The sequence below is a fragment of the Myotis myotis genome, unplaced genomic scaffold, assembly GCF_014108235.1.
Source record: "Myotis myotis isolate mMyoMyo1 unplaced genomic scaffold, mMyoMyo1.p scaffold_m19_p_15, whole genome shotgun sequence".
Taxonomy (NCBI): domain Eukaryota; kingdom Metazoa; phylum Chordata; class Mammalia; order Chiroptera; family Vespertilionidae; genus Myotis; species Myotis myotis.
The window spans coordinates 23448692-23473075 of record NW_023416319.1 but is presented as its reverse complement, the minus strand read 5'-3'; the positions used below and the strand labels follow the sequence as shown (position 1 = coordinate 23473075).

The 24384-nt window shown below is 37.8% G+C and overlaps 1 protein-coding gene and 1 non-coding gene across 8 annotated transcripts in view; both read right to left on the bottom strand.

Annotated features, from left to right (window-relative positions):
- Window positions 1-24384, bottom strand: part of IDE (insulin degrading enzyme) — an 83540-nt gene that overhangs the window by 18769 nt on the left and 40387 nt on the right. For 5 of the 7 annotated variants that reach the window (XR_004972183.1, XR_004972186.1, XR_004972185.1 and 2 more), the window contains exons 5-15: window positions 22456-22578; window positions 16731-16843; window positions 15884-16046; window positions 15095-15187; window positions 14583-14674; window positions 13567-13647; window positions 12502-12605; window positions 8933-9035; window positions 6294-6416; window positions 4221-4303; window positions 1221-1365 (exon numbers count right to left, since the gene is read on the bottom strand). Coding sequence is in view for 3 of the 7 variants with exons in the window: in XM_036336598.1 (XP_036192491.1) it covers window positions 1221-1365; window positions 4221-4303; window positions 6294-6416; window positions 8933-9035; window positions 12502-12605; window positions 13567-13647; window positions 14583-14674; window positions 15095-15187; window positions 15884-16046; window positions 16731-16843; window positions 22456-22578 (1223 nt within the window). In the remaining 4 variants the exon portion in view is untranslated. Of the gene's footprint in view, window positions 1-584; window positions 730-1220; window positions 1366-4220; window positions 4304-6293; window positions 6417-8932; window positions 9036-12501; window positions 12606-13566; window positions 13648-14582; window positions 14675-15094; window positions 15188-15883; window positions 16047-16730; window positions 16844-22455; window positions 22579-24384 lie in introns of all 7 variants that reach the window. The other 2 variants (XR_004972184.1, XM_036336597.1) reach the window with 1 other exon arrangement.
- On the bottom strand, window positions 21103-21234 carry LOC118670371. The gene has a single exon (XR_004972281.1). It is a non-coding gene; the product is annotated as a small nucleolar RNA SNORA51 (small nucleolar RNA).

The window sequence follows — 24384 nt, the reverse complement described above, 5'->3', positions numbered from 1 at the left end:
ATGAATGTGTGCCATAAAGGGATGTTAATTTGGAAATGAGATATAAGTTTGGAAATATATCGCAAACAGTGTCAAGAAAGGATCTAGTTATTTCTTAGAGTACATTTAACAATGATTATTTTGAAACACACTTAAAAATAGTTAATGAAGCATGCTACAAAAAAAGTGAAATGAAAATGCCACAAGTATCTAAACACAGGGATTTTTACTATTGTCAGCAGAAATAAAGGATGCTTATATATAAATAAAATTCAAGCACCACAACAATAGCTATGGACATCTTGCACTTACAGATGTTAATAAACTCAAACGCATGAAAAGAACAACATGCTTTCAGAGTTAATATGTTAAGAATTTGAAGCAGAGGAACGTGCAAGGGAATGTAGCACATATACATGTTCACAAGATGTACTAAATCATTCATTAGTGTAGCTAATACTAATCTGAGTTCTTCAATCATTAAAAGGTGCAAGAAAAAAACCATCAATCTTCTTGTTTAAAAATGCAGAAGTTAATAGTTTTCTCACGCTCAACACAATGCTTAAATGCTGTGGTGCCTTTTCTTTGGTTTTCATTTTACTTACAAGTATTGCATTCATTCCTGATGCAATGCCATAGCTCAAACCTGAGAGGCGTGCTGCATATGTATACTCTTTTAAATCATCCTTCAATAACCTGATAAACAGGTATGTCATGTTGCAATGGAGAGGATCAGCATAAATGTAGCGACTAACAAAAAGAAAAACAAAAGAAATGCTTTGATACCTCAAGCAGTGACATGGTAATGAAGAAACATGACCGAAGAGTATGGATATGCAGCCTCATGATCTGAATGGCTAGGGAAATAGTACAGGCCAACCTTATGTTTTACAATGGCAGCAAGACGTCATTCTCTGTTGTCAAAGACCAAGACTTCAGATATAGAATGGGTAAGATCTAAACCTAAATCAGGGTCCAATTTTGTTTGAGGAGAAAAATATGACAATCTGATGAAAGATGTTAAAAGAAAAAAAAGAAATCAAGGAAAATTGGCATAATATGAATGGTAAATTGCTGAATACTTAAAATAAGAGCTAACTTAAAAATTAAATGAGAAAATATGATTAGCCATAAAGATTAAAAAAAGAAATTAAACTCATACCCTCAATCAAAAATGCTTCCATCAAATCAATGCAAAAAAAATGTTGATGAGTGGAAGGCTCTAAGACGTGGGTACTTACATACATCCCATAGATGGTATTTTGGAGGTCATAGCTCAAGCCTGCTAGCTCTGCTGCATATGCATACTCGTTGAGTGAGTCTTTGAGGAGCTCAAGGTACAAATAGGCCATGTTACAGTGCAAGGGGTCCACATAAGCAAATGGGCTGGAAGAAAATGTTGACAGTAAAATAGCTGATTTATTACTTCCCAATGTGACATGTGGCCTTTCGAGATGGATCAAGAAACTGAATACCAATTCATATACTTTCCTGAAGATAGGGTTTGAATTCTTGAGTCTGTCTCTTCTTCTCATGAGGAAAAACATAAAGTCTAAAAAAGAAGTATGAAACATGCCATGTGTGCTGGTGGAGGCGAAGAGAGAGCGGAACTGTTTACTCCAGATGGTGTGACAGAACTGACAAGTTAGAAGGAGCTGAACCAGCCAAAAACTACGCTCAGGCTAATAGCAGGTATGGTTGAAAGATCCGATTCAGCACTGGCATGTTCCTTTCTCCTTCTAAAAGCAAGCCATACCTTGGTGGACAGGACTGTAAGATTGAGAAGTTTGTGTGCTACAATTATACAAATTAAAAGAGAAAAACTATGCTCTGACTGGCGTGGCTCAGTGGATTGAGTATCATCCCATGCACCAAGAGGTCATAGTTCAATTCTCAGTCAGGCATATGCCCAGGGTTTGGGGCTCAATCCCTAGTAGGGGGCATGCAGGCGGCAACAGATCAATGTTTCTCTCTCTCCCTCTCTCCCTTTAAAATCAATAAAAACATCTTCTTTAAAAAAAAGAGAGAAAAATTGAGATCTGTGAAAATATTCACTTATCTCTGAGTTTCCCACAAACCAATATAGCTAGAGTAAAATAATTAATGATTTCTACCATATAACTGCAGCCAGAACTAGAAGAAAAAAACTAAAATAGAAAAATATATAAATAAGTAAGAGCAACAAAAAAAATAATGATAGAGCATGTGAGATCACCTATTTTAAAACTTCGTTTCCCAATTATAGAAACATAATTTTCTTCATGTCATCTGGGCTGGTAAGCAGCAGAGTTAGGACTCAAATTTAAGTCAAATGACTTATGCATTGACTATATGACACTGCTTACCTTTAAGAGAAGTAACAGATTCCTTCACTGAACACATTTATTACATGCTTACTATAATGCTAGGCTCTTCTCTAGCTACTGGGAAGAAAGAAGGAAAAAAATCAGGCAAAGTCCCTGACCTCAGAGTTCATAGTCCAGTTGAAGGAGACAAATAATAAATTTAAATATGATACACATCAGGTGGTGATGGTGCTATGGAGGAAAATTAAACAGGAGTGACAGACGGTGGAGGTGGGACAAGAAGATTGCTAAGATGGTTATAAGGTGCCATCTTGGCCCAGACCTGAAGCAAGCAAAGGAGCAAGCCCTGGGCATATCTGGGTAAAGTGGAGAACTTTCAGGCTGAGAAAACAGCTAGTGCAAAGGACCTGAGGCAGGTGCCCGCCTGGCTTATTTGGCAACAAACTGAAAGTTTCACTTTCTCTCCAGCACACTAAATATCACTAATGCACTGACAGCAAAGCCAACACTTTTATCAAAACCTGATAATGAAGCAAAAACAGGGGCACAATGCTTAGTCACTTAGAGAATTAAAATCAAAGGTAAAACTCCAGTTCTACAAACATCCTCCATCTGGAAAATCTAAGTAAATACTGTGTCACTGAATTTTTAAAAGTGTTATTCATGACCAATTTCAGGCAAACAGCAGCTCAGAAACTTAAGGCACAATTCACAAAAGCCAAGTCATCAAAATAAAAGAGAGTCCATGAAAGGGTTCAGCTCCATAGGCACCTATGCACCTTTCTTAGGTGGAAGGGAAAAGCTAGAAAAAGCCAAGTCTAGGAGCTCAAAGCCCTATGGCCAAGCTCAGAATGCCACTCCAGCAAGTGTCCTCAAGGCTGTGTCCATAGCAGCTGTGTTGGTCAACTGGAGAGGGTCCTAAACTAACTTTTAAAAGAGAACATGATAAAAATAAAATACAAAAAAAAGAGAACATGATTCAACTGAAATGCTTAAATTCTGATTCATTTCTCAATTTGAAAAACATTATTTTGTAATCAGATGATATATGCTTAAATATGGATCATAGTTTTAAAACCTATAACTAAGTATGCATAATATAATCTTATTTCTGAAAAGATTAAAAAGATATATACACACAGAAAATTCCTACCAGAATGTACAAGAAACCTAACAGTGCGTACTTCTAGGGAGACCAGAACACAGAGGACTGATAGGAAGCAGACATTTTTAATTCTAAGAATTGCTGCGTAGTTTAGAATATGCAAAAAAAATATCAAATGGTCTCTCAAAAGGTATTCTGAAGCCAAACGGTAAAGTATAGGCATACATCATTTTTATTGCGCTTCACAGATGTTGAGTTTTTTACAAAAAGGTAAGACGCTCCTCCACCAGCAAAAAGACTACAACTTGTTCTATTATGATACTTGTTTTATTGCGATGGTCTGGAACCCAACCTGCAATGCAATACCTCCAAGGTATGCTTCTAACCAAGCCAGGAATCGAGAAAGCAATATCTGAGGGTTCCAGACAATTAATGGGCTGGATGAGGCGCCAGATCATTTAGTAACTATTATCTCTTCTTCCGGGAAAGTTCCAGGAATACAAAACCAAATCCACCCCAAATTATTTAATCTTTCTTCAATGAAACTTCTGGGTGAGTCTGTAAGTCTCCCCAGATTCCGAAGTCCTAAAGGTTAGGAAGGTCCTGCTAATAACTAACACAGATCATTTCCGTTAAAGGGTGTATTCATCAATGGAAAGGAAGAGTTAACCTTGGCTCTTCCACTGTGCCATAGCAGCCTTCTCTTGTCTAGGCTAAGTAACCCCAATTCCTTTTATTTTTAGACATGGGTCATCAAGGAACCAAAAAAAACGTTTAGAAAGCAATTGTTGATTTTTTAGAAGTTTTATAGCTAGACTCATCTTACATACCTGAAAAATTCAAAGTTGAGACAAGCCTTCGGCAAGAAAAACTTATCATCTTGTTTGAACCAGAGTTTGCTCATAGCTGTATCCTGTGATGGAGAAAAAAAATTGGTTATGGAAATATGGGCACATTTGGCAAAAATGTTCAATCAAATCACCCTTCAAGAAAGGAGGACAAAGGCAGTAATAGTTGAGAGCTCTGTTCTGCAGAGGCTGCTGTCACCTGGCCTTGAAGTGTACTCAGAGGGTCAGCAGGAGGGAAGTGAAGAGAGAGGACTGGCGATTCCAGCAACAGAGAGAAATCACCCTTTTATCTCCCTCGTTTAACAAGATGAGGACACAGCGGAGGAAGAGTCAGACTGGAGAAGCCAATAGTTACTGCCCTGTCCCTGTCTTTCTGGACCCTGGGAGACAGAAGGAGTCCTGAGGAGTGTGGGGCAGCCAGCCTCCAAGGTGGGCCAACGGACCCCTGCCTACTGAGAACCAGAGTTGTCAGTCTGACCAACAGACTACAACAGAATCCTGATCACTCACTTTCCCTCTTGGATCGCTCACTTTGGGGGAAACCAGGTGCTGTATCAAGCAACTTTATGGAGACGCCCATGTGGTGAAGAACGAAGATCTGCCAAAACCCACTGAACCTCAGCTCTGGTTGAATCCTGCAGCTCCAGCTGAGTCTTCAGGTGGCTGAAGCCCCAGACAACAGCTTGACTATGACCTAGTGAGAGACCCGGAGCCAGAACTACCCAATTAAGCCACTTCCAGGTTCCTGACCCCCAGAAACTGTGAGACATAGCGTAAGTATTTGTGATTTTAAGCTGATAAACTGTGGAGTAATTTGTTATCCAGCAATGAATAACACGACCAGGGATGAACAAATAAGCCACTATTTTGACTGTCTACTTCATTCATGCTATATTAAAAATAGCCTTAGATGTTCACTTGAAACTCTGACAAGAGATATAAATGGTTTAATGTTCTCCTTGGTTTGCTCTGAAAAGGCCTATTAAAAAAAAACAAACTTGAGAGGTAAATAGGCTTTGCATTTCAATAACCTAACCTATAACTCATTAAGATGTCATTTTAAAAGAAAAATGGTTGTCTTAACAATAATGTAATTGGCTTCAGCTAAATTAAATTTCATATTCCTAAACACTGATTCTTATATCACTGAGTTAATAGAATGTTAGGTCATTTTAAGAAAATAAAAAGAGAGAAGTAAATGGAAGATTTATATCTAGGGTGGTGAGTTTAGAAAAAGTTAGTTTTACAGTTTAGAAAAGAGAATATGCTGTAATAACTTGATCCTTTTTCTATACAATTTTTACCCAAGGTGTGAATTATTAACATGAACATTCTGAAAACAAAAAGAAAACCCACGGCTCAAACACCCTTCCCACTTGGCTCCATGAACTTCATACACCACTCAGTCAGAAAGAGAGCTCCTTTCAAAGGCAGGATCCGCTCTCTTCCAGGCTTAGAGATTCTTCCTGGCCTCTAACTTTCATGATGCAGGTAAACCTACTTCCTCGTTGGATCTTCAGTGATTTTGAAAAAGAAGCCACTATCTTTCAATAGCCTGTGGTTAAGTCCAGACTTACCACTTTTTTTTTCTGTAAAGACGACAATTCTCCAGACTCGATGTTATTTAGTAGTTTTGTTTGTTTGCTTTAACATTTCTGGTCTTTTATGTTTCTTGTATAATTCTCTCTGTAACTTTTCTGTCACCTCTTTGGATGTAAGCCCTCAAAATCAATACAGTACCAAATGCAAGAAATCGTCTCTCTAGGCCAGGGGTGGGCAAACTTTTTGACTCGAGGGCCACAATGGGTTCTTAAACTGGACCGGAGGGCCGGAACAAAAGCATGGATGGAGTGTTTGTGTGAACTAATATAAATTCAAAGTAAACATCATTACATAAAAGGGTACGGTCTTTTTTTTTTTTTTTTTTTTAAGTTTTATTCATTTCAAACGGGCCGCATCCGGCCCACGGGCCATAGTTTGCCCACGGCTGCTCTAGGCCCTCCTATGGAATAGGTCTGTCTCCTGAATTTAAAATCATTAAGTCAAACATGTTACCTTAATAAGAGAAGGGTATGGTGTTGCTTCTTTTTCTAATGATAAAATCTCAAAATTCGTAGGAATAAATTCATTCTTCGTTGGAAGTTTAAATTTCCCATTCAGGTCAGCATTTTGCCATTTCTGGATGAATAATGAAAGACACAAGCATTTAAAACAGTCATTCTGCTTATTAATATCCAGGCAAATATTAAGGGAATAAATGTCAGACAGCATTCTTTTCCATCATAAAGAGGCTACTCCCAAGATCTATTGATGACTTTTTATAAAATTTGAGTTGGATTCGCTGGTACTAATCAAGGTTTTTTTTGTTTTTGTTTTTTTAAAAATATATTTTATTGATTTTTTACAGAGAGGAAGGGAGAGAGATAGAGAGCTAGAAACATCGATGAGAGAGAAACATCGATCAGCTGCCTCCTGCACACCCCCTATTGGGGATGTGCCTGCAACCAAGATACATACCCTTGATCAGAATCGAACCTGGGACCCTTGAGTCTGCAGGCCGATGCTCTATCCAGTGAGCCAAACTGGTTAGGGCTAATCAAGGTTTTATACTTATTTATCTTTCCTCTTTACACATTTCCAAAATGACCAAATAAGGGTAAGGAATAATCTGAGACTGAGGAACACTGAGAGGCTAATTCAGGGGTGGGGAACCTTTTTTCTGCCAAAGGCCATTTGGATATTTATGTCATTCTCAAGCCATACAAAATTATCAACTTAAAAATTAGCCTGCTACATTGGCCAAACATTTAATTAGCTCACTCCTAATGCCTTGGCAGGGCCAGACCGAATGATTTCACGGGCCTCATACAGCCCTCAGGCTGGACGTTCCCCACCCCTAGGCTAATTGGTCCACATAAAGACCACGTTTGTTTCAGCTCTTTAAAGAATGAAAAATAATCTATACAGCGTATTTCCAACTGCTAGGTAACAGGCTACTAATATAAGAGTTAAAGTTTGAGCTACACTAAGCTACTTGCAAGTATAGCCTGAAAGCTAAGGCTAAACGGGCCGGGCTTGTTCACTTCAGTCCCTCTTAATACCAGGCCCACACCTCTCCCAGAGGACCAAGTGAACTTTGAAGTGAAGCAGTAATTCAAGCTCAAGGTTAAGGACACAGCTGAGACTTAAGTCTGGATTGTGGGACAGGGCTGACACAACCTGTAGCTTGGATCTGTTACATGAGCTAGGGCCAAAAGCTAAGTGGGACAGATCACAGGTCACTGATCGCTGAACTCTAATTTATAAGACTTTTCATATTTAAAAAGGATAGCAAAGGCAAACCACCTGCCAATAATTTGGGTTCGACAACTTTGTCTCCAGATGATGTAGCACAGCCTTGCCACTTTTGCAATTCTATTTTGGTCCCTGCATTTGTGTCTTTTGGCACTGGGATAGTGAGGGTGCTGGCCATATTATTTATAAGTAGCAACTTAAGTCTCCAGAGGGCTGAATGATAGGAACTGGTAAACACTTAGCAAGCAATTTTACCACTGAAATTTGTATGTTTTTTAAAAATTCCCATGCAGGGCAGATTGTCATGGTCAGAATTCAGTCAAGAGGGGGTTCTCTCTTGTTTTAGGATAGTTCAGACCCAGCACTATTTCATAGGATATCTGCTTTCCTCACAATTTAGTGAGATGGGGCTCCGGTGACCTCCTTCTGTGCTGTGAATATGTCAGAAGTTACCTGTAATTATTTTCTTTCTTAAACTATTTCTCTTTTTTCTGTATCGTCATTACACTGGTACATTTAAGAAATGTCCAATACCTGAGTTTAACTGGAATCTAATCAGAGCAAGGCTATCTGATGTCTTCCCATGAATAAAGGACACAATCTCAAAGCTACACAGCCAATGAGAACTAAAAAAGAAAAAGTATTAGAGAAGGAGATGGGCCTCACAAGAGAATCTTGACTACTGATGAATGGGGTAACGTACTACCTAAACATACATGTTTCAAAACCCATTTTAATTCCCCTCTGCTGACAGGAAGAGCAATGATGCACTATAAGGCATAAAATGCAGCACCTGCCCTAACCGGTTTGGCTCAGTGGATAGAGCGTCCGCCTGTGGACTGAAGGGTCCCAGGTTCAATTCCGGTCAGGGGCATGTACCTTGGTTGCAGGCACATCCCCAGTGGGATGTGTGTAGGAGGTAGCTGATCGATGTTTCTCTCTCATCGATGTTTCTAACTTTCTATCCCTCTCCCTTCCTCTCTGTAAAAAATCAATAAAATATATATTTTTTTTAAATGCAGCACCTGTCAAGTGAAGACAGGATGACGCCAGAGACTGCTCCCACCTGTGTTCCCCGCAGGAGTGAGCTCTCTGGAGCCCTTGCATCTGTCTTCCAAGCTCCCTACTCCTATCTCTCTCTGCCTGTCTTGGTATGTTTGCTTTTCTGTGTACTTTGGACTCCAATGATCTTTGACTGCATGAGGGGGCCACAGTGCAATTTCTTCAAGCAAAACCTAAGATGCAGCCCTCCATCTCTGTGCTTACTCCCATCAGGATGGTACAGACAGCACTGGGCCATCACTCTCCACAACCTGGGCTGTGAGTTGGGTGATCTGGGGAGCTCTTGTTCCTCTGTGTCCCTCACACATCAGACTTATTCACAGATGAGTTAGCCATACCTTAATGACTTCATCTGGTATAGCTTCTTGTTTGTAGTGGGTTCCATACCATTCTTCTGTGCGATCGGTTTTTCCTTCAAAAGATTTGGAAACTATTGCAACCCTAGAGATAGATGGAAAAAAACAAAGAGGAAAAAACATATAAATTCATGTTGTATACATAAGCTTATAGAACTTGACTCATGAAAATGTAAATAATATCCAAGAATGTATTGGGCCTTTAAGTTCCAGAAAATCCAGTAAGGCTTGCTTTGCTGAAATAGGCAATGTATAGAGGACAGAAGTTTCTGATCACAGTCTCTGTATCCTTTGGTTATAGCCCATAATTTTTAATGGAAAAAGTATTTGCTGGAAAGGTTTTTGTGGGTATGCTATTGACTAAAACTTTAAAAGAGTAGTGGCTTGGGGGGAGGGGGACATATCTGTAATACTGTCAGCAACAACAATAACAACAAAAGAGCAGGGGCTAGGAAAAAAAATGAAACAAGGTCAGTTGAAAAATAGTCCTTAAAAAAGCAAAACGAATTACTTCTTCCCAGGAACAGCTCAGGCCTGGAGTTAACAAAAAGGGCTAACTAAACCTATTGGCTCATCCAGAGATCCAAAGATCCCAAAATCCAAAAATCCTTTTATTATTACTTGCTAAATTTGTGCTCTGTTTTTTTTTCTCTGCCAGAGACGACCATCCAATATGTCTACTGCATATACATTAGCCTTCCTGCTACTAAGGGAACAGGGGACAAGACCAAAAAGCAACTATCTTCTGGCTTACTAAAAGCCTTCTTTGGCCCTAGCCCAGGGGTTCTCAACCTGTGGGTCGCGACCCCTTTGGGGGTCAAACGACCCTTTCACAGGAGTCGCCTAAGACCATCGGAAAACACATATATAATTACATATTGTTTTGTGATTAATCACTATGCTTTAATTATGTTCAATTTGTAACAATGAAATTGGGGGTCACCACAACATGAGGAACTGTATTAAGAGTCGCGGCATTAGGAAAGTTGAGAACCACTGCCCTAGCCGGTTTAGCTTAATGGATAGAGCATTGGCCTGCGGACCTAAGGGTCCTGGGTTGAATTCCAGTCAACGGCACATACCTCGGTTGCAGGCTCCTCCCCAACTTGGAGGCAACTAATCGATGTGTTTCTCTCACATTGATATTTCTCTCTGTCTTTCCCTCTCTCTTCCACTCTCTCTAAAGATCAATGAAAAAATATCCTTGGGAGAGGATTTTTAAAATAATAAATAAATAAATAAATAAATAAATAAATAAATAAATGCTTTCTTTGGTGAGATAGCAAAAACAGCCTAGAAGTCAGAAAGTGGGGAGGGGGGGGAGTTCAGGAAGGGAAGTTAGAGGTAAAATGATGTCAAGAGGTAAGTGAACAAAAGATTACAAGGAGAGCAGCAAAAGAAACTCCGTACCACTGGAGCTTCTGGTCCTGTGGAGGATTATCAGGGTATTTCTGACCCTGCTACCCTTTAATTATCAAAGTTGGGATCATTATACTTCTACCTGCAAACTCAACCCTATGATGGGACCAATCCTACTCTGAATCTTATGGATACAGGAGTTCTAGGCCAGTGATGGCGAACCTATGACACGCGTGTCAGAGGTGACACACGAACTCATTTTTTTGGTTGATTTTTCTTTGTTAAATGGTATTTAAATATATAAAATAAATATCAAAAATATAAGTCTTTGTTTTACTATGGTTGCAAATATCAAAAAATTTCTATATGTGACACGGCACCAGAGTTAAGTTAGGGTTTTTCAAAATGCTGACACGCCGAGCTCAAAAGGTTCACCATCACTGTTCTAGGCCAATAGCTTGGATGGCTTGCCATGAAGTCAGTTATTGGGTCTATTTCTCCCTTATGTCCCAATTCAAATAACTAGATTGATGTCTCTTCCTGCTTGTTCTTACCTGACCTCCCAGAGTTTGGTTCTAGCCTCTGAATATTGGCCACAGAGCTGAAAGCCCAGTACTTGCAATCAAAGCTCCCCGCTAGTCTGGCTGGCATGGCTCAGTGATTGAGCATCGACCTATGAACCAGGAGGTCACAGTTCGATTCCTGGTTGTGGGCTCAACCCCCAGTGTGGGGCGTGCAGAAGGCAGCTGATGAACAAATGGTTTTCTCCCATCATTGGTGCTTCTATCTCTTTCTCCCTCTCCCTTCCTCTCTGAAATCAATTTTTTTAAAAAAGGAACCTTAACAATTGTCTGGTAAGTTCTGTTATTAAGTTTAAAGCTTTCTCCTTATGCTGATAGGTTTTGTTCTTAGAAGGTCTATAATAAAATTCAGCAGGACTTAGGTTAATTTTTTAAAGAATTTGTAGCTGCAGCGAGGAAAACATATATTTAAACTGCTTTACTTGCCTTAAATGATTTCATATGTGTTCTGAGTATTTTTCCTCACTATATTTTAATCATGTCAGTAAATGCATAAATCACCCTATGAACAGAAGTTTTTATCTCTATAAAGTCTAGTTTATCAATGTTTTTTCTTTAATAATTTCTGCGTATGTTCTAAAAAAATCACTGCCTATTTCAAGGTTTTAAATATATTTTCCTTTGTTTTCTTCTAGAAGTTTTATAGGTTACCTTTTATACCTAGGTCTATAATCTTTCAAATTAATTTTTGTGAATGGTATAAAAGTCAAGTTTCATCTTTTTTCATATGGATGATGGATAATAGAAAAGCACCATTTGTTGAAAAGCCTCTCCTTTCCCAATTTAATTATGTTGGTGCATTTGTCAAATAATCAATCGACTTTAAAAAGATATAGGTGAAATTCATTTTTTTAAAAAAAATAGATTTTATTGATTTTTTACAGAGAGGAAGGGAGGGGAACAGAGAGTTGGAAACATCAATGAGAGAGATCAGCTGCCTCCTGCACACCCCCTACTGGGGATGCGCCCGCAACCAAGGTACATGCCCTTGACCGAAATCGAACCTGGGACCCTTCAGTCTGCAGGCTGACGCTCTATCCACTGAGCCAAACTGGTTAGGGCTGAAATTCAATTTTAAGGCAGAAATATCATGTGGTAACTCATAATCGCTTTAGGGCTGACTCTCCTCTAACAGTAATACCTCTGTTACTGTAGGAGCTCTTCTAACTTTTCATCTCCTGGTTGACCACTGGTTGGTCAGAAGAATTCTGAGATTGTAATCCTCGCTTCCACTTAAAAAAAAAAAGAGGGTGTTCTCATTTGTTTATAAAACCAGATAGGTGAGCTGATACCTTGGGCATTTGAGTTAGGATAAAGCCAGGTTAAGATGATCAATTATTATATTTTATTCATGATAGAATCTTCATGTTTTAGAGATACTGTCTCAAAATATTTAGAGTGAAGGGAGGATAAGTGAAGAGGGTAAAGATAAAAAGACAGGCCATGTACTGACTGTTGAAATTAGATACTGATACATTACACAATTCTCTCTACTTTGTAATCATGCTTAACAAAATGTTTTAAAGCATTTTAGTCACAATTTCATATTTTCAGATTCTGATCATTACTGAAAATGTAGTATGTAACAGTAAAATCTGTAAAGTGACTCACCGGACATTTTCTGGTCTGAGTTTATCAAGAACCATCTCTATTAAATCAGGTCTAAATTCTTCCAGTAAATATTCAGCTGTGAGCACTTCTTCTAGGGGATAATACTTTAAAACAAACAAAGTACAAGACTAACTTAATAAGAAGCAATCAGATATCTAACACGGGAAATACATTATTTTATATTCCCCCACTTCCCCTTCATTAAATTTTACTCCACTAGAAAAATGTCTCAATCTTTTCTCTTTCCTACCACACTTTAAGCAGTTTCATATTGTGGCATGATTTTGTAGTTAATGCCCAAATACACTTACATTATAGAAACAAAATCACAATGTTTTTCCAGGGAAAAATGTAGTATTTCTGCCTAAAAACTGAGTATTAAGGAAGAAAATTTGATGGTTAAATGCTGACATCTACAGGATTCTTAGTATAAAGTAAATACATTTTTATGAACAAAATTTCCTCTCAAAATATTTTTTTAAAGAAATCAGAGAAACATTTTAGAGTTGCTGTGGGGGGAAATGGCTTATATTTCTGGCTAGTGAAGAAAAATAAGGTAGAAGATGCTAATTATATGAAGAACTTGACACAGAGGAGTGAAACAATCTATTTGGTTTTCAAAAGATCACTGAAGCTGGAAAAATAAACTACAGTGAGAATAAGAAAGAAACCAGGAACCCAGATAAGAGACTATAATGGTAGTCCAGGCAAGAAATGATGGTAGCTCAGACTAGGGTAGTAGCAATGGAGATGGAGAAAAGTGAATAAATGACCTATAGCTTTCATATAATTAGCAGTTGACATACTGTAGAATTGAAAAATATTGAAAGCCATTAAGTAAAATGCCTACATAATGAAAAATATTACAGATGACAATTTTTAGAATGATGAAAATTAAGATTTTAAGCATGTTTTGACATAAAAGTTGACGAGATTGCTACAAAGTCTAAAATTTCATACTGCAACTTCAATTTTTATAATTTGTATAGTATTGAAAGTAATATATGCAGGATCACTGAAATAGTCTACACACCAATACATATAGTAAAACAATAGCAAACTTACATGCAATATTCCTGCGATCTTAGAGGTATAGCCCCGTGGCCTCTCTTTATCTTTAAACCTAAAAGCAACAGCATTCAAGTCCTAAAATGGAAAGTTAACCTAAAGTTAGAGACAAGTCAACTATTATTTTAAAATAGCTTTTTGTATGTGTATTTGGTTTGCACTATAGATTTTCTACTCTATACTTAACGTCGTTACTCTTACTGAAAAAATGACTATGCTTGCTTTAGAAATGTATAGAACATGAATGAAAATAGCAAATAGTTAGGAAAACTGCAGGGAAGAACCTTGTGAAACCCAACAGTTAGTTGCATAGATGATAATTTTACTGACCCATTCAGAGAAATGCACCCAGATTAGAACTATTGTCATAAATTTCAGATTACACCTTGAAACTTTTACTTAGGTAAAAAAGATGTCTCTCATTCTAAATTATATTTCAGAACTTTGATAAGCCTTACGGTAAATAAAAAGTGCAAATTTTTAAAAGCCCTTTAAAAAGAATCATTTAAAATTTTGGAAAAGAAATCCCTTTTGTTTTATTTTTATTTAAAAAGGAAAAGGGGGAAAAGAGAAAGATAGCCAAGTTTTTCCATACAGTAAGATCACTTTTAACCCCATAATCATATAAGACAATTCACTACTTCTTTTAAGTTTGCTACAGAGTTTTATTACCAGATCTGAAAATAACAGAGATCATGCAGCCTCAGACACAGTAAAGTAAGGCGATACAAGCTCAAGAAACTGCTGGCATTATTCTGAGGGACAGAAAAGCAAACCGATTTCTTCCCTTTTCCTTCCTGAAAAAGGTTATATGATGCCATAACCCTTAATTGTGCCCCAGGCAGCCAATCAAACTAAGCCTTAACTAAAGCTACTATGCATTGCAAACCTTTACTTAGATTAGGAAAAAAAAAATCTTCAAAAGTTTCACTGGGCCTTAAATTTAAATTAATTCACATATATATGTTTTCTGAGAATTTTCCTTAAGAATAATTTTGGTGAAACAAAGGTACCTTGCACTCTTGGAAAACCCATTCTTGAGGTCCTTCTGCACGTAACTTCTGAATGTATTGAAACATGTGCAAAATTATATCTTCAACATGTACTGGAAAAAAGGGGCACACTTAAAAACCATTCAGTCCTCAAATCCTTTAAAGCAGTGAGCTCGCTCCTGAAGTAAGCAGAAGATGGTCCCTCTACGAAATGGAGTTCTCACCTCCCTGAGACAGGTTTTAGGGTCCCACAAACAAGGCCCTCTAGGCTTTGGGATATGTAATAGAATGGGCTCTGGGATAATAAATGAGCAAATGAAAAGCCAAGTACACATTTGACAAGTGCAACATAATGATCAGATGTTAAGGTGGGAAAATCATCCATGAAACGAAGGGCACATTGCACATGAAAAATACAATGGATGAAGTGTTTATAACTTCACAAACATAAAACAGATCACAGGTAAGGAAATTAAAAAAATAAATCATACAAAGTCATTTTTCATTCAAAGACAAAAAAAGTCAATACTTACATAATCCTTCTTCAGTTAAGTCCACATTAATGATAAAAAACATAAAACCTCGAGCTCCTTCCTTCTGCCCGCCAACAAGAGTATTTACCCAGCCTGTAACAATCAACGCAAATAACATGATTGCATGTGTGGCCTCTTTTAGAACAAAGGAATCTTTTTTAAAATTCACAAAAGGATTAGAATGGACCTCCTGCAGAAAAGACTGGGGGGTGGAGGTGATTAGAAAAAAGAGCAGAAAAGCAGTTTCATATACTGCAGAAGACTTAAGGGATTTGGGGGGGCTTGGAAGCTTTCTTCAGGACTCCCCAAGTCAGTTCCCAAATCAAGAGTAGACTACTGTGTAAGTGTGTGAAAGTGAAGCCTAAATTGAGAGGGGCTTGGAAATCCTTTACAGACTAGATCTTGGTACACCCTCTGGTTTCAAGGGTAAGAGCAGGCAAAAAAATTACGGGTACTGACACTTTATAGAGATAGTAAAATATATCCAATGTGAGTTTATACTTTTTGACCTCTTATTACGTTTAAAACATGCACCGTAACATCTTATGAAATACCTAACCTTTAGTGCTCAATGCTAAAGGATAAAACAAATTATTAGGGGGTGGAAGGTCCCCCAAAGCAAAAAACTAAGTACACTTAACAACCACTACCTCTCTCTCCCATAAACCCAAAACAGTCTCTCATCCAAAAACGTTTTTTTCACAGGAAAATATTTAGGAGGAAATGAGAGTCAGAGTAAAAAGATATAGTGGAATATTATGCTCAGAAACTGGTGCCCAAAAGACTTACCCTTTGATTTAAGTTCTGATAACAGACTTCCAGGACCTTCATGCCCAATAAGATGACCAAGATAATGACCAGGATTTGATTTATAGTATTTCTGAAGGTCAGGTATGGGAAATGTCACATAAAGATTCCTAATATCCTTAATAGGTACGATTTTATACATTTGCTGGAGGGGGGAAAAAAATCACAAAAGATTAGCTACATACAACTCTCACTGAAAAAAATACAGGGTGTGTCCTCCCCCCCCCCAAAAAAATGGGTGTCCCTCAAAAATATATGCACACTTTAACAGCTGATAGCTCAATTTTGAAAATGAAATGTATTTAATAAACACTGCCTTTATGACTATTCAAAGTGTGTATATATTTTTTGAGGAAGACACCCTATATTTATAAACTATGAAGAATACCGATTTTCATAGAAGAATTCAAAATTCAAGAGAGAATCAACTGCCAAAGAAGATCACACTAAGCATAAAGAAATAATGACCTGGCCTCTTTCTTAGTGGAATGTCATTACATTTTGTATAAAGTCCACGTTTTATCCCCTGGACTGTGCAGCTAAATACTTCTGGATGCTTGCCCTCTGGCACTGGATCATAGCTTTTATAGTCTGCTAAGGTTACAGCTACCAAAACTACCTTTAGCATGCAAAGATCGGATTATATTGGTATCTTTTTGATGAAACATGTCCCTAATAAATGTGAAATTGATTTGATTATCCAGATAAATAGTAAAAACTATATAAATAATAAAATCTTCAAAAATTTCCATCTATTATTTGGTAAACTAGGCATATATAAGTCCATAAACTTAAAAAACAAAACAAAACCAGAAATACTTGTACTTACTTTAAGATGTTCTTCTTGGAAAGGGTGTTCAGGGAATTCTGGCAATGGGACATTTTTGTTCTCCACTTCAGAAAATAACCTTACCACCAGATCAGTCAAGTCGTCTAATGATTCTACAGGAAAACATATAAGGAAAACAGAACTTAATCTAATTATAACATATGACAAGTAGTATTTAAGGCCTTAGGATCTCATATACAAACATAAAATCACGTCATACACCTTAAACTTACACAATGTTGTATGTCAGTTATATCTCAATACAGCTGGGGGGTGGGGAGGAACCTTAGGATCCCTGATAAACCTCAGGGCTATTAAAGGAAAACCTAAATGTGTGGTTTTTTTTTTAAAATTGTTTCAGGTAAATTGAAGCAGTTAAGTCCTAGAAATGCCTATATAACTTCTAAAGCTGTTAAACTATATTGATAATGATATACTTCACGTCTACCTCTTTATAGTCTAAAAAATGTTATGCTGGTCTAGATGGTGTTGCTAAATGGTTAGAACGTCAACCCAAGCATCAAAGCATTGCAGGTTCAATCCCTGGCCCAGGTCAGGATTCCTGAGGGCAGCAATCAATCTATGTCTCTCTCTCTCACATTGATCTCTATCTCTCTCTCTCCCTCTCTGCCCCTTTCCCCCCCACTCCCTCCTTTCCACTCGCAATATCAATTAAAAAAATATCCTTGGGTGTGGATTAAAAAATTAATAATGAATAAATAAAAAGCTGTTACACAAATGTTATACTGCAATAAATTTAGAAACAATAATAATCAGTTGCATTTGGAAGCTATTTTTCCATGATTCCCATACTAAACCATCAGCTGACAAACTGTGACATCCACCTTATAAATAGTCTACATTCATTGCTAAAAGTCAAATATTAGAGTCTGCAAATGATTGATATTGTGCGGAAATAGCGTAAAATGGTGAAAAGAATTCTGGGTAGGGGGGTCAGGGGACCTGGATTCTAACCCTCGCTTTACCAAGCAACTATGTCAACGGACCGCTTGGAGAGGCTGGTTAACCACTCCAGGTTCTGTAAAACTAGAAAGTTGGGTGGGATGATCACAAGTCTCTTCCAAGGTCTAACATTAAATAATACTTTATTATAATATTCCAAATTCACTCAAAGACTTGTAATCGTTGATAAAATTATGTGGCCACTTACATGAAGTTCTCCTATGTTATTACCTACCTTATTTTTTAATAGAGTTATACTTGCAAAAGTTTATAAAGTTATAAGATGTTCACTACAACAGTTTATAACAACAACAAAAAAGGGAAATGACCTAACAGCTACCAATGTGTGGATGTTATGAAATGTCTGAACAGTAGAATTTAATGCAGCCATTAATGAGGGAAAGATCTATATATGAAAATGTCTCAATGCTCTATTAAGTGAAAACTGCAGGCTAGAAAGCAACGCCATGTGATGTATCTTATTTAATTTTTTAACACACATACATATATGTAAGTATATTAACAAAATTCTACTTTTGGAAGTATATAATAAGAAATGACTTAAGGTGACAATTTTTTTTTTTTAATTAAGGTGACTATCTTTAAGGAGAAGGTATGGTGGTTATAGAATGGGATGAGGAAGAAGAATTTGATTTCTATTTTATACCTTTCAGTGTCAGATGAAATTTTTTCCATGTATAGACTTTACAATTATTCTAAAAAGGAAAAAGTAAAAAAGGCTATCTTTTCATAAATAATATAACTACTCACCTTGATTCTGTCTCCTCAAAAATAGGTTACTTATAAATGGTATAAACATTCATCACTTGTTACTGTCAGGAAGCATTTGGATCAAATAAGAAATGTCCCTTGATGTTCTATGACCCATTTTGAACTTTTCCATGAACTCTCTAGAGAGTTCTTAATCACTATTTGAGAACTGCTCTCATATAATCTGAAATTCTCTTCTAGGCCTATAAATGTGGGCATTTGCACTTTATTTACAAAACATATGTTATTTTTACTTTGATTTGACATGTTTGAAAGGCCCCAAAATACCCAGAGCCAAATAAAAGGCAGATCAGTGGATGCTTGTTATATGACAAGTGAATTCGGGAATGGAGCAGCAGGTATCTTTGGAGCAAGAGATGTCAGTGACAGCTCTGACATAAAGAGACACAGGTGGGACATGAGACATGAAGCAAGTTGGGCAGTCAACAAAAGTTTGTGGACCTGGAGTGCTGATGACAGCAAAGCTCTTCAGAGCAAGCTTCTATCAAGTGTGCCTTTCCAGTATTCTGGCCTAAAAGCAAAAATTCACAATATGGCTTTTTAAAGATAAGGAGCTGTACAATACTGCACAGTCTGTCTTCACCAATAAGCTGTGAGCAGCCAAAGAACAGGGAACTAAGTCTCATTCATCTTTACATCATTAGTACTTGGCATCCCAGTGTCTGTACTTGATAGGTACCTATTTGTCAAGTGTCCAGGTAATTAGTGCTACCACAACTAGAGGGATGGCCCTGTGGGAGAACGGAGAAAAATGTTTTTGTCCCTTCGTGACAAAAATCTTCCACATGGTAACTCTTCTACCCTCCTCCAAGAGATCCTGCTTCCTCTTAACACCTCTGTACTGTAAGGACACTTCTCCCAGGCCCCTCATCAAGTCTACTGAACTTAGCCCAGGGGGTCAGTCACACTGGGAGAGTGATGTGTACACGGTCGAGGAATTGAAACATCTCGTTTCTTTTAGACACTATTCGGATCTCCACTAAACCAAGAACACAGAGCAGCACTCATGTCTTGATTCATTGGCTGTCATTAACCTGCTCAATAAGTGCTTATTAAAATCATGTTTTATTTTAATAGGACACAGACAAAAATACAGCTGAAGCATCTATTCCCGGGACCAATGACACTGAACACGCTTGTCCTACCTACATTTAGAAAACACGTAGGTAGGATTATAAAGTATACTTTTTAAAATTAGCCCTCACTTCTTAGACCCATTTTATATCTTGGTTCCTATTGCTTATTTTCTTTCCTTTTTTTTTTTTTTTTTTAACTTGTGGACATTTTAATGAACTTCCCTCCATGTAGCTTCAAGCTACCAGGACACAGGCCCCACAAACACCCTTAATCTTCTCCTCAGCTCTTCTGCTGAAGAATTTGGTCTTCACAATGACAGGCTACTTAGGGAGCTTTCCCATCCCCAGAACTTAGTAGTAGCCTGATCGCACCACATCAATGAAGGAGCAGCACCAGTCTTGCTTTTGGCAGCATTTACTCGTGTCTGCTCACTTGACCAGGGTCCACAGTTTATCAACGTTGACAGTTGGGCAGAAGCTCTGGTTCCTCTTTTAAGTGGTAATGCCTCATACCAACTTTCCCAAAGTAACCTGGGTGATATTTGTCGAAGTTGATCCTGTGATGATGCAAGCCCCAGCATTACCTCGGCCCCCCGGGTGCTTCCTGTGCTTGCTGATGCGGCTGTGGCCGTGGCTCACTTGGCCCCGAAGTTTTCGAGTCTTCCTCAGTCTAGGTGGCATGCCGGTGGCCGAGATGCAAGAGCCCTATTGTTTATTTTCTAACTACAAAAGTAACATTTGCCAATAGCAGAAAACTTAGAAAAACAAAAGCAAAAAGAAGAGAGCAAAACTCATCCATAATGTCATGATTATGGGATGCTAAGTGTAGCCACCATTCATGAACCATTTGATATATGTCCGGCACTGTACGGACATTTTTTTCTGCATTATCTTAATTAAATCTCACAACACATGAGGTATTGCCTCCATTTTACAAATGCAAAACTGAAGTTCAGAGAATTGAAGTAATTTTGCCATACAACTGAACAGGTAGTATATTTGGAATTCAAATCCAAGCTGTCGGACTCTAGAGGATGAGTTCTTAACCACTATCCCACATTATTAAATTTCTGGTATGTGTTTTTCTACTTTCTCTTATATCTCCCATTTATGTCTCTTAGAATTTTTTTTACATACACAAATGAGATCACATAGCCCATGGTGCTTTTAGAGTGCTTTTGTTTTCTACTTTGTCCCCTAGCACCATTCCAGGCATTGGGAACAAAGCAGTGAACAAGATGCTGGTATAGTAGACAACCATAAATATTAATATTCCAGGAAGCAATAAATGTTATCAAGAAAAATAAAGCATGTCAGACAGAAAGTGGGAGAAGGAATACTATTTTCTATAAAATATTCTATTATATTGCTATTGCATCACTATTTTAACCAGTCTCCTATTTTAAACATTTAGATTGTTTCTAACTTTTCACTAACAAGTACTATATTGACCAAAAATCCTTGTACATCACCTGTTAGAACAACTCTTAATTATTTCCTTAGATTGTGCTTCTAAAAGTAAAAATGTACCTTTCCCCCTGCCAGATCCTCCCTTTAACAACACAGATGTGGCAAAGAGTCGGAGCTCAGGTGTATACGGGGTGGGTTTGCTCTGCCTCCTCTTTCTAACAGTCAGTGTAAGGACATTAGCCTGTGGTAAGCACTAGGAGGCCCACTACACTTTAAAGGTAATGTATCTTGTTAAAATGTCCTCTAGAAAGTGTAACTGTATAACTTGTATACACCTCCACCAATACAAGAGTATCCCTTTTCTATAATGAGTATTACTTAAAACCAAAATTATGGTAATTCAATAGAGGGAAAAAATATATTATAATTAGTTTATTTTCATTTTTAAAAAAATAAAATCTTGGCCGAGCCAGTGTGGCTCAGTGACCTATAAACCAGGGGGGTCATGGCTCAATTCCCGGTCAGGCACATACCCGGGTTGCAGGCTCGATCCCCAGTATGGGGCATGCAGGAGGCAGCTAATCAATGATTCTCTCTCATCATTGATGTTTCTCTCTCTCTCTTCCTCTCCCATCCTCTCTGAAATCAATTATATATATACTAGTGGCCCGGTGCACAAAATATGTGCATGTGAGGGGGTCCCTCAACCCTCTCCAATCCAGGACCCCTGCGGGATCAGGCCTAAACCAGCAATCAGACATCCCTCTTGCAATCCGGGACTGCTGGCTCCTAACCGCTCGCCTGCCTGCCTGATTGCCCCTAACCTCCTCTGACTGCCAGCCTGATGCCCCTAACTGCTCCCCTGTCAGCCTCATCGCCCCTAACCACCTCTGCCTGCTGGCCTGATCGCCCCTAACCATCTCTGCCTGCCAGCCTGATCGCCCCTAACTGCCCTCCCCTGCCAGCCTGATCGCCCCTAACTGCCCTCCCCTGCCAGCCTGATCGCCCCTAACTGCCCTCCCCTGCCAGCCTGATCGCCCCTAACCGCCTCTGCCTCAGCCCCCGCCACCGTGGCTTTGTCCAGGACGTCCAGAAGATATCTGGTCTAATTAGCATATTACCCTTTTATTAGTATAGATATATAAATCAAACCTTTCTTGTTTACATTCCAAAGTTTTCCCAGTTTATCATCATCTGTCTTTTAATATTGTTTCTAGTTTTTGAGTTGTTATCAGGTCAAATCTTTCAATCTTTTCTTTTATACATCCTTTATTTTATATGCCTAGAGCACCTATGATTAATTTATATTTTCTTCAGTTCTCCATTAAAAATCGCCTAAGCTTTTTTCTACAAGGAGATCATTTTCAAAAACCTCTGAGCAGATAAAAGGTAATATTGTATATCCTTCTCCCAAATACTTTGAAAAAGCCAAAATGGAAAACTTTTATTATCCAATTCAGTGAAAAAAGTTTAAGGATTCTTACCTCGACCTAAAACACAAATAGCCATTAAGTTGGATGAATAATACGTAGAATGGAATTTCAGTAGCTCTTGTCTTACATCAATGCCTTCTTGGTTTGGTCTAGTCTCTAAAGTATATTTGTTACCTGAAAGGGAGAAAAAAACATTTCTCAGAAAACACAAACTACTAGTATGTGGACTTAAAATTTTGTAAGTATTGCAACATCGCTGTAAGTCGAACCTAAAAAACAGAGTTCAAGCTGATACACACAGTGATTAGCCAAATATGTTTGAATGTCAGCTGGATAAACAAAACAGTATAGTGCAAAACAGTGACATTTTAAACTATAGAATTTTCCCTCAAGAACTTAAAGTGCTTTATAAAAATTATACTTCCTAAAACCCCTATGAGATAGTAGGTAATATGAGCACTTATAAGATAAAATTAGATCCACATGGCCTTCATTCACACTTACTTTAATTCCCTAAGTGCTACACCATTAATTTAGCATAGCCACTAAGAGATCTTTTTGGAACTTGCCAAGTTACTTGTGGAAATAAATGTACTATTCTTGGCTGCAGCACTAAATCTGTGATGTAAATTTTCATGAATTTGATCTAGACTGGTAAAAATAAGGTGTAGTGCTATTTTTACAAGTCTCAAGTGATAATACCACTATGAGATCTCTTATGAAATCAAATAACTAATAAAATTAGGATGAAATATGCATGTTAAAGCAAATACTCAAACTAAGTACTACCTTTCTAATAAGGATATTTAGAGACTGAGAGATGGAATTTCAACAATTGGTGACTCTAAAAATGGCACCTTGACTAGAACTATCTTAAGATCTTACTTAGAATAATAAATTTTATTATTGCTCCTGCTTAAATGGGCTCCTGTCTTTAATCTGCAGACATGAAACTATGGCAGAACATAGTCTTGATGTAATTTTTCCCTTTGGGTTAATAATGGTTGATGAACTGATATTGGGAGTCCCTTTTTTACTAAATTGGATATCCAAAGAGAGCCACCAGATGGCGATCTTAGACCCAGTCTTTAGATCCAGAGAGCTGCACAGTATTTGGAGCCAAGATTCATGCCTCAGGATGCTTGAATTAACAGATCCAGTGCAGAGTGTGTTCAAGTGCTCATTAACCTTTTTCAAGTCACAAAGCAATCCAATGTACTCATCTTCATAAGCAGTAGTCTGCTAGTCAAGTTTCCAGGTTCTTAACTAGTCTTCTCAGTTTCTCACTAAAGATCCACTTCAATTCCAGATCAGCTCTATGTGGGATCTTGGGACATCCCCTCACTTTACCTAGAGGATTCAGATATTCTTAAAAGTACCCAGAGTCTCAATTCTTCAGGAAAAAAAGGAGCTTTTTGCCGGGTAATGGCTTGAAGCTCTCTCATTTTATGGTGAAACTTGACAATTGATGGTGTTTCCCTTTTCCACTAAGTGAAGATTCTAAAAGCTTCTGTTCCAACAGACTAGGCTTAGAGCTTCCTTAGTCATTTACATTGACAAGCTCAAATTCCTACAATATTTGGACAAAGATCAACACATTGGAACACACAAATTTAGAGAAATTAAGTTTTATTTCAACATGTTATAAATTTTATATTAGAAATTAGATTTTTAAAAATCTGAGTGTGATCTGATTTGCCTATTCACAATCTAGTTAATATTCTGGTTTAAAAAAAAAATCTCAGATCAAAGTTTAAGAAGACCAAGATCATGGCCTCCATCTAGAACTTAAATTCTTTCAGGTTAGGGGGGCAAAGGGTAGGGGGGGAAATGAGAGGTATCTGTAATACTATCAACAATAAAAACATATTTTTAAACAATTCTTTCAGGTTAACCAGCTCTAGTTCATCCTTGCTTTGATTTTAACTTACCTGAATATCTTACCATTCTAATCTCTACTCTTTATATTTAGGTCCACTT